Source organism: Malus domestica, chromosome 01 (assembly GCF_042453785.1).
Source record: "Malus domestica chromosome 01, GDT2T_hap1".
Taxonomy (NCBI): Eukaryota; Viridiplantae; Streptophyta; class Magnoliopsida; order Rosales; family Rosaceae; genus Malus; species Malus domestica.
In genome coordinates this window covers 15022429-15033214 of record NC_091661.1, presented here as the reverse complement: position 1 = coordinate 15033214, position 10786 = coordinate 15022429, and the positions used below count along the sequence as shown (strand labels likewise).

The window sequence follows — 10786 nt, the reverse complement described above, 5'->3', positions numbered from 1 at the left end:
TTCGATAAGATTTTTATCCAATGTTATCGTGTCATGTGTCGTTATCTTTTCAAAATCTTTGGTAAAAATAAATAATTTTTTATACATTAAAAATATTATAATATTAATCCAATTAAAAAAAATTAAAAATTAAAAAAAAAAAAAAAAAACAGAAACTCGAACCCAGATCCATTTCTTCCACCTCTCCTCCTACCCCCGAGAACCCCCTGCAAAAACCAGAACCCAGCTACCTCCCCCCCCCCCCGCGACGACCCACTTCCCTTCCGCACCCATGGAAGCCCAGCTCCGGTCCCCCCCTCTCTCTCTCTCTCACACAAAACAAATCTCTGGTCCCCCTCTCTCTCTCTCTGACACAAAATAAAAAATAAAAATTTGCAAAGCCCTCGGGCCACAGGCCCGTCGACTCCCCACCCCCTTCGCTCGGGCTCCCACCGTCGCTCGGGCTCCACACGGCTGGAGCTCAGTCCACAGGGCCTCGGGCCCTTTCCTCTCCACTATCCCCCGAGCAACCAGCAAGGCTAGAGTTGCTCTAATGAAGGAGGAGGAGTTGATAAAAGTCGTGATTTCTCTTTTTCTGTAATTTATTAATTTTGACTTAATTAGCGTTGAAATCACAAGACCTTTTAATTAAAAGAAAACTAACCAAAATTCCAAAAAAACTTTCATTTTAATGAAAATTAATTTTTAAATGTATGATGAATAATACCAGTTAAAAATAAAAATGTGATTTTTAGTTAAAAATAAACAGTACCGAAAGTGTTTTGTTAAAACTCTCATTAAAATATTACTTACATGTATCTGCCGCAAGCCAACCGTCTAACTTTACTGGCTATTCTTTCATTTTTGTTTTTTATAACAGGTTAGATAGTCGTTGAGGTGATTTTCTTTCGGATTGGATCGGCAACAAATATTTCAATACTAATTTGGAAAAGTTTTGGACTCAAATATTAGTTTTAATTTTAGGTTATCAGAATTTATCAGAAATATCGAAACATAATTTAGATTTCCTATAGTTTGCAAGACTTTGATCAATTCGTACACGATATGCAACTCATGCTCATGGTTCATCTCAAACTATCATGTGGAGACAACAACTTCATGCACCTTAATAGCGATTTTACCACTTGTAAAACAAAGGGTTAAACCATAGAAAATTCTTGCAAGAGAACAAGTGTTTGTAGTATAGAATGGCTCAAGCAAGGTCGATCTCCTCAGGGACTGATATAAACAATTTACGAGTTTTTGTGTATTTAACTTATTTAACTCTAAAAATTACACTAATTTGACGAAACTAAATATTACTGGGTGTGACTTAACAAATATCTAAAATGGAAATTGATTTATAGGAATAATGATTCAACTTAAACAAAACAAGTAAATAAGGAAATTCAAGATAAAATAAATGATTGAAGAAAAATAAATTGACAATATGCTAGAGTCCAACCTTTACCAACAACACTTCTACGTAGCTATTCCAATTGCTTAAATAATTGAAAACACACATGCTTTGAAGGTTGGATTTTCCTTGTGTATATTTTACTTGTGACATTCAAGCTAAAACGCATACCACTACATGCAACTTATCCATGACATTTGGATTAAATATAAACATGAGTGATTCATTAATCTTGGTGAAAATCCTTTTGTTAAACCATATAATCCCTAAGAGCATGATATTTACCTTAGGAGAGTATAATTCTCAATCATAAGAAGCACAACCAATTTTAACGTGACATTCGTTCAAAATTGCATCCGATAACTTTTCTAAGCATCCTAATGGTGTTCAAGCATCAAGATACATAGATAGTTTAATTTAGTGATTGAAAATATCAAAGCAAGCATATAACAACACTTAAGCAATTGAAAATTAAAACTACGTATTCATGTTGCGGCTCATGGCCTCACTCTAGCATAATAAATTAGTTACACATAATTATGTTCATACATAAGAAATTATCCATAAAAATAACAAGAAAGAAAACACCCGTTTTTTATTCCTCCTCCGCTCTGCTTCAGTCTCTTCTTCCCTGCCTCTGCTCGCTTCAGTCTCTGCCTGTTCTGCTTCTTTTTCTGCGCCTCATTTTTCTCCCGTGCTCCTCAGCCCTCTGCGCACTGCTTCTGCCCTTTTTTTTCTTTCTGCGCGTCAGTCTCCTCTGTCTCCCTCGGTCTCTCCACTCTTTTCTGTCCCTCCGTCTGTCAGTCCCCCTCGGTCCCTCTTTCTATATTTCTTCTTATTCTTCTTTTGCGCCTCTTGCGCACTGCTTCTGCCCTTTTTTTATTCTTCTTTTTATTCCATCAGTCTTCCACTCCCTCTTTGTCTGCTGTGTCTCTCCCTCTAACAAAAAGCAGCCATTTTCAATTCCATTCTCTCCATTTTGCTTGAGATTAATCCTAAACAAAATTAACTGCACATTAACACAAGGTAAGGTAAAATGCCACAAGTTTAACACAAAAACATCACAAAGACTTTAGAAATGGATGGTATAAATGCATGAAATATATAAGTGATCACACCTAAACTCAAAATTAATTTTGGTGGTTTGGTGGTGGGTTCTAAGATTGCTGATGGGTTCGTCATTAGAGATGCTAATGGTTCACCTGTTGTGTTTGGCTCCTGCAATCCTGGAGAAACTACAATTTATGTTGCTAAAGCTCTTACTCTTTGTGATGCTTTGAGATTTGCAATAGTCAAAGGTTTCAAGGAGGTGTGTGTTGAAGGAGATTCCAAACTTATCCTTGATGTCATTTTGAACACGTGTAGTACACATTCGCGATTGAGGACAATCATTGACGACATTACATCTCTTGCTAGTTTCTTTCTTTTATCTCTTGGTCGCATGTCTTTGTGAGGCGAATTTCTTGCTAATGTCATTACTAGTGTTGACCACTCAATGCAGGACACTTATATTTGGGATAGTCATTTCCCATTACTACTACAAATGCATTTTTGTTTGATTGTACGGGGAGCAGTTCTACTAGAGGTTTTTCTCTTTAATTAAATTTCTTTTTCATAAAAACAAGGAAATTTAATTAAAAGGGTTTCATATGACAAGCGATCCCTAATTTTACAAGTTTATTAATTTTAAAATAGTGAATTGATGAAAATGCCCCTAGAGAAGGTTATTGACTTTCGTTGACCGTTATTTCGTGATGTGTATGAGCTATTATTTTACCGGATTCTTGAAGTATTCGACGATACAAACGCATTGACGCAAGTGGAATCAAAATCGGAGTTACAGTTAAAATTTTAAGGAACTAGATCGTAAAGGGTGTTTTAGATATTTTATGGCCTTGGGCTATGTACCACGTGGGGCCCACACCCCATACTCTTCCCTTACTCCCGTGTCTTTCAATTCCACTTATCCTTATTTTTCGCTCCTTCAGGTTTTAGTGGTAGTGTTCATGTTGACGAGGATTTCAGGCAAACGCTGTTATTGGAGACTACTTCCGATGGTATAGTTCTTATTCTAATTTTACTGTACTTTACTTATGCTTTGACATCACGTGTGAAATGAGTTCATTCTCGCTCACTAGCGCATTCTTATATTTAGGCACTGTTAGGTTTAAATTTACTCGCATTTTTCACATCACTACACTTTACAGTTTCGTCACCCTTCTGATGTCGGCCAACACAACTCGATTCGGAGTTCAAGTGGACATTTCGGATCGGGATGTGTCACTTCAAAACTTTGCATTTAACCAAAAATCATCTAATAACTTTATTTAATGATAAGAACAAAAAAAAAACATAAAATATAAACATGTGTGCCCAACTCGCGTCCCCCCAACCCCATCCCCCTCCAATGTAGTTAAATAAGAAAAAGTACTTGAAAATACACATACATATTATATTATGTATGAATTAGCTAACTATAGCAACGATGACACCCATTTATGGGCCTTTGACAAAGCAAGATAACACAAACACACGTCTGGTACTATAATCTTGTAAGGTGTATTTTCATGTATATAATAAATAATATATATAAGAGTGATATATGTAGATTTCACTCGTACCTACTCAAAAGAAATAATATACATATATACAAAGTATAATACTGTTAAGTTTCATAAAAAATGTAGTATCGTTAAATTTCATAAACAATGTAGTATCGTTAAGTTTCATAAACATTGTAGTAAGTTTCATAAACAATGCAGTAAGTTTCATAAACAGTGCAGTAAGTTTCATAAACAGTGCAGTAAGTTTCATAAACAGTATAATAAGTTTCATAAATAGTGTAGTACCGTTAAGTTTCATAAACAGTGTAGTAAATTTTATAAACAATATGTGTGAGGATGTGCAGGTCCCATGAGTCATTTTTCAAAAAAAAAAATTAATATTAAAATTATGTCTTTTTATATTAAAATTTAAGTTTTTTTGTCCTTTTTATTAAAATTTAAGTCTTTTTCATTAAATAGTTGTAGTATGGTTTTTTGTTAGAATAAACTTAGACCAAACTTTTTTCATAAAAGTTTCCTAAAAAAAAGGTTTTGAAAAACCATTTAATATATTTTTCTATTTTTTGTGATCTTTGTATGTCATTACATGTGGATGATATATATATATATATATATGTATATATGTATGTATATATATATGTATGTATGTATATATATATATACACACAAGATAATGTTTGCGAAGTTTGCATTTCATTTTCCTTTCCAAATCGATACTTAATTTTTTGAATATTTGTATGAAAATACCAAATTTTTACGAAAATATCAACAATTTCGTGGATATTTTAAACACTGATAGTAACCGACACAGCAAAAATGAATCAACAGCCAAGATTAAAGTAAGATACAAGATTTTTTTCGATAGAAAAAGGTAAGATGCACGATACTTTTGATAAAAAGTAGTGCTTTCAATGACTTTCTAGTTAAACTCTTGAACCAAAAGCCACAAGTGAAACTCAAACTTTTTAAAACTGAAGCTTCACTTTAGCTCGAGATAAGATTCCCAAGCAGAGGCAAGTCATTCACAAGAAACAGATGGATTCTGACCCTTAATTTCATAAACCACTAAGCGGTACGTACCATGGAAGAAAAGTTGCCAAAATATGTCCGAAAATACTTCCCGACGCACCTTGAGTGTCATTTTGTTTATTAGTAGGCGGAGGGGAGTTTTGCAAAACTAAAGTCCAGCACCCAAAAAACTACATTCTACATTATTTGACACTAGAAATACATTTGAATTTGCAACAAAAAAAATCTCCTACAGCTTCAGGATAAATTAGTCCCAAAACATCAACTCCGCTTTACCACGAGCAAAATACAATGGCAGTCAGACTTAATTTGACCAAAGAAATTTTTTTTGTCAAGTGAGGCGAAAAAAATTCCCCTTCCTTCACTTCCCTTCCCTGTGGCTGGTCACTCTAATGACCGAGCTTACGCTTGCGATTTTGTTTAGTCATCCGTTCCCTCCTTTCTTCTTCTTCTATCAACCTAGCCTGCTCTTCGTCCTCCCTTCTTGCAATTAGCGCACTGCAACATCACAACAAATATATAATCTCAGAAAGGCTCATACACCACAATGTACATTATATATCTCATACAAGTACAGATAATCACATAATCATGATACTTTACTGAAAGTGAAACGCCATGCTTACCTCCGTCTCTCCTCCTTCATAATATCCTCATAGTTCGCCTCCATATCACTATCGTCGTCATCACTAGCGTATCTTTCTGGTTGACTGCAAGCATTTCGGAACGATAATTAGAACAATATTATACAGTTCCTAACTTCCTTAACCACCAAAGTTTCAAACCAAGATGAAAATTCTTGTAATGGGCATCTCCCAATACGCTCGGCTACAAAGTCATTCCATAATTTCCAATTTGTTAAGATCAGGCATGTCACCAAGTTAAAAGACCTTCAGGCTTCAATTGTATATAAACAAAATGTATTCAAAGTAGCAGAATGAAATATAAACAAACATATTTGGCGGACATTTACTTTTACATCGTTAACCATGAATTGACCAAAAAGAGCTAAACTGCATCCAGTAGCCTAATGTCATTTCAGCAAAGCTGAATTTTGAAATCAACCTCAGGCTTTACAACCATTTAAAAATTAAGAACAGAAGAATAAAAATAATGAAAACGCTACTCACCGAAACATTTTTCTGATCTCACTTCTAAAATCCAGACCCGGTTCATCATCATCAGGGTGCCGTCTCATAGGCTTCTTTTTGGGAGGACGCGCTTGAGACACAGGATGTGACGAGATTTGCCTTTGCATTTGTGGCTTGTTTACGTGCCAAATTCCATGAAAAGGAAACAGATATTATGCACTTATAAAAAAACTACAGAAGCAGGTCTCTGGAATATTTACCTTTCAAAGGAAAGAAAATATGTAGCAGATGGTGGGATTCATACCTGAGGTCTTGACAATCCTGATGACTGTTTCGGTAACACTTTGGGCTTATTAGGTTCTCGTACTTCTTTTTTTTGTTGCAACTGCTGCCTTGGAATAGATGACTGCAACTTTGAAAGAGGTGGTCTGGGCACACCAGACATGGGATTCTTTAGACCTGGTGTAGAAGCTTTCCTCTCAATGGCTGAAGCAGGTGTCTTAGACGGCAATCTTTTTGTCTCTTGAGGCCGGCCAGGCCCATTTCCACCGTTGCTACCAAGCTGTCTTCTAGAGTCCATTGATGTTGCATCGGGTCTTCTACTGGCAGAACTCAACTTATTGGGCCCCACTTTAGAATGCATCTGTCCATCCACAGATACCAGTTTCCTTTCATCACGACGGCCAGGTACATCTCTACCATTATTTGCTGAAGGTACATGTCTGCCATTATTTGCTGAAGGTAAATGTCTGCCATTATTTGCTGAAGGTACAGGTCTGCCATTATTTGCTGAAGGTATATGTCTACCATTATTTGCTGAAAGTACATGTCTGCCATTATTTGCAGAAGGTACATGTCTGCCATTATTTGATGAAGGTACAGGTCTGCCATTATTTGATGAAGGTATATGTCTGCCATTATTTGTCACCATTTGACTAGACCGCACCTCTTTAACATCAGCAAAAAACCCGTATAAGTTCCTCAATGAAAATAGAATGTTCAATGACCCAAAAATAAAGAGCCAGATAAGAGGTAGTAGATCACAACACACCAGAATTTGGAACAGAGACATTTTGAGGTGGTCGATCCTTTGTAGGAGCTGGGGGCTCTGTATCGTCAGAAAGTAGAAAAGAGTAATCTCTTGTATCCTTAATCTTTTGTACTTTCCTCTTAACATGCACCTTCCAGAAATTCCATTAGCACATAATAAGGCAACTAGAAGACTAATTCAGAGGTAAAACACCAACAAAAACAATTTCTCCAAGCACCTCATTAATGACTTTGGGTTTCTGATCATTTGATACAGATTTCGATCCAGCAGAGGTTGATCCAGAGCTCTTCTTGTTCTGCAGAGGCAAGTGCCATCATCAAACTAATGCACTAAAACTTATAGACATGTTTTTGTGTTAAAATAAAAAAGACAAGTTGCAACAAAATATTTTTCTGCAACAAGATTTTAGGCAAGTAAAAAATCTTATCAAGCATATCATTGTAAACATTAGCATGCTCATAAAATGAAGACAGTTCCAAGAAAATATTTTTAATAGGTAATGCCGGGGTTAAAAACTAAACAAAATAAGCAGCAAGACACAAATCAGGCATGCCAAGTAAGTCATAAAGTTTCAAGATATAAACCTATACGGGTAAATCTAGAAACAGGTTCTCTGACGCTCACCAAGAATCGAGTGAGATTAGAACCAATAAAAGAGGTGGTGGAAAGCAAAAGCAACTCCAAAATGGTTCTAGCAACAATAAGATTGTAAATTACACCACATGAAAAGAAGAATCTCAAATAATATGCGTGTCAAATCAATTTCTTTGAACAAACTAAAGTTCCCACAAATTTCCACAAATAACAAGATACAACATAACACAGAAATTACAGGGCCAAAACTATCCCATAATCATTTTGGGATCAGGACGGCATAAGTGGGCTCATTATATGTTTAAAGTGTAGACCAATTGTTTATGACAGGTACAGAAAAAAAAGTCAATGTGAGCAAGTAATGTTATGAATTTATGAGCTATATCAAAACGAGGGAGTAATAATCCATACATGATGGACAGAGTTGGTAGCACTGGATGTTAGGTGCTTGGTTTCTAACAATGATTTGCTTTCTTGAATCACTCTCTCAGCAATAACTGGTTGAGATGGGCCAAAGAAAGATCCAAAACTGCAGAAAAAGTAGGGAAACAATTTAAAATCAATTTCAAAACTTCTATTTTACCAATTACCACTATACTGTCCACAGAAAAATTATGAAAGAAATCATCTGTCTGACAACCTCATCACAAAAGAAGAAAACAAGGAACTGCAAATAAAGTTGCAAGGATGACAACTCTTCAGAATGTATTCTCATTTCTCTATATTACTTTCAGAAGGTGATATCCCTGGGAAAAAAAACATTAGCCTGTCCTAGAAATTGCAACTATAAAATCTATATCGTTACAGGCTCTGGTAGAATGCAAGCTAATCAATACATTACAGAACTATTTTAGTTGCATCACTTACTGCTTCCCTAAAACTTCAGATAACAAGGCCAGATATTGTTCATCAAATAATCGTCGGTTACTTACAATAAGGAAGCATTGAACCTAGTATTAGAAACAAACAGAACCGCCTGCCTTGTCTTACTAAGAAAACATGGATTTTCCACGAAGGAAAAACCGCGGTTATATAGTAGTTACTCACTTGTCATTGGGGACCTTCTTCTTTTTATTACTGGAGTTGGCCAAAGAAGAACCACTTTTCTTCTTTCGTAATTGTTCTTTCAAGCGTTGTCTCAACTCAAGGTATGCCAATGCTTCCTTGGTAGGCTTTGGATCTTCCTCTTCCTCTTCATACTCTTCACCATCCTCATCGTCCTCATAATCCTCATATTCGTCGCCTGACTGACCATAATCCTATCCCAAAAAGTTGTCAAACTAATTTTCTCCAAAAAATAATAGAGTATCAATATCGAAAATTTACATATAATAAAAAACAGATAGACGAAGATCCAAAATTTGCTTACATCTCTATCATATCCCCGCATTTCCCCCTCGAATTGAACAATTACAAATGCAAAGTACCTGAAAAATCACAAAAGAAAACCCTAATTTTTATTATGCTGAACTGAAACAACTGTTCAAAATCGGCAATTTTCGTCAAATCAAACAATTATAACCAAAACCCATATAGGCTCTGTTCGATTCCATGGATTTGGCATTGCATTTGTGCCCTAATTTTGAAATTGGCCAACCCAATGCCGAATCCGCAGTCCGGATGCATAAATTTCATTCCGAAACTATGAAATTCCAATCCCAAATCTCCTTAAACTGAAAATCAGAACGAAACTACTCACCTGAAATTCCTTTCGACCACAACGCCGATCGAAAATCTTGAGGCCTCTGAAATCGAGGATAATCTGTACGGAGCCGCTGAAAGTGCGATTCCGATTCCTCTGCCTTCAAGCCCTAGGTATCGAAAACCAAGTTCGATAAGACAAATGGATACGATGCGATCAGAATTCTCGAAGAGAGAATCTGCAAGCCCTAATTTGTACAGCTTTTGGGGTTCGACAAGTTACTCTGAAACGGAGAGTCGAATTTTCGGAATAAAATTTAAATACATTCTATCAAGTAAATATTGGTGAACGATTCTCATTGCGCCACGGCGTGACGTCAGTCGTTCTTTCTGTTTGCCTGTCGCTTCCCCGGACCGTTTGGCGAAAATTTCAGAATTTCATTTTTGTCCTTGTCCCTAATTCTTTTCTCCGTGTTGTATTCAAGGTTTCAAATACAAGAGCAACTCCATCCATGGAGCATTCCCCTGGCAATCCACTATTGAATTCACCATTTTGAATAGTAACTGCCTTAAATAAATAGTAACTACCATTAATGAACAGTAATTACCATTTGCATCTTCACCCTTGAAGCCCTCCCCCAAGCAATAGGCAATAAAATATTAGTTTTTTTGTTTGTTTAAATAATACAAAATAAAATTATTTGTAATTTCGGATAAGATTTTTTAAATCGTTCTCGTTGCGCCACGTGTCATTTTATAAAAACAAACAATTATTTAGCGATGGATTTCGATAAGATTTTTATCCAATGTCATCGTGCCACGTGTCGTTATTTTTTGAAAATCTTTGACGATAGATTTTGATCAGATTTTAACTCGTTCAAAATTGCGCCACGTGTCATTATCCAAAAAGATAATTATTGGAGATCGATTTCGATAAGATTTTTATCCAATGTCATCGTGCCACGTGTCGTTATCTTTTGAGAATCTTTGACGATAGATTTTGATCAGATTTTAACTCGTTCAAAATTGCGCCACGTGTCATTATCCGAAAATATAATTATTGGAGATCAATTTCGATAAGATTTTTACCCAATACGATCGTGCCACGTGTCATTATCTTTTCAGAATCTTTGAGGATAGATTTCGATTAGATTTTTAACGAATGACGGCATGCCACGTGGCCTCATCTACAATCCGATCCTTTTCTGAATCGTCCATATAATCCACCATCCATCCTCACAAATCTCACACCAATTTTCTCAACATCTCTATCTCATTATTCATAATTTCTGCTTCTTCTTCACCATCCATCCTTACAATGTCTTCTTCTTCATCAAGGATGATGTGGGAAATCGATCAGCAAGAGGAGGAATTGTTTAACCAATCTGAAGGAATGTTCAACCTTCAGATAGCCGAAAAT

At 35.9% G+C, this 10786-nt stretch overlaps 1 protein-coding gene across 2 annotated transcripts; it reads right to left on the bottom strand.

Moving 5' to 3' along the window:
* Positions 1–4981: 4981 nt before the first annotated feature.
* On the bottom strand, positions 4982–9848 carry LOC114819266 (uncharacterized). Of its 2 annotated transcripts, none has more exons than XM_029089980.2 (10): positions 9425–9848; positions 9095–9152; positions 8773–8984; positions 8137–8254; positions 7349–7426; positions 7132–7261; positions 6385–7028; positions 6120–6253; positions 5616–5699; positions 4982–5487 (listed from the first exon to the last, which is right to left on the bottom strand). In XM_029089980.2, exons 2-10 carry the CDS (start codon positions 9113–9115, stop codon positions 5379–5381), a joined length of 1530 nt encoding a protein of 509 aa, XP_028945813.1. In that variant the 5' UTR covers positions 9116–9152; positions 9425–9848; the 3' UTR covers positions 4982–5378. The 2 variants fall into 2 exon arrangements, with proteins under 2 accessions (XP_028945813.1, XP_028945834.1); XM_029090001.2 differs by having other exon boundaries at positions 7132–7249; positions 9425–9837.
* Between the last annotated feature and the right edge of the window lie 938 nt (positions 9849–10786).

Bases quoted from the DNA above. Each gene is read 5' to 3' on its own strand.
- LOC114819266 (XM_029089980.2), bottom strand. From the start codon at position 9,115: ATGCGGGGATATGATAGAGAT. The intron at 7,427-8,136 runs GTATGGATTATT...TTGCCTCTGCAG, and splicing joins CTACCAACTCTGTCCATCAT to AACAAGAAGAGCTCTGGATC. The intron at 7,029-7,131 runs GTGTGTTGTGAT...CTGATGTTAAAG, and splicing joins TGTCTCTGTTCCAAATTCTG to AGGTGCGGTCTAGTCAAATG.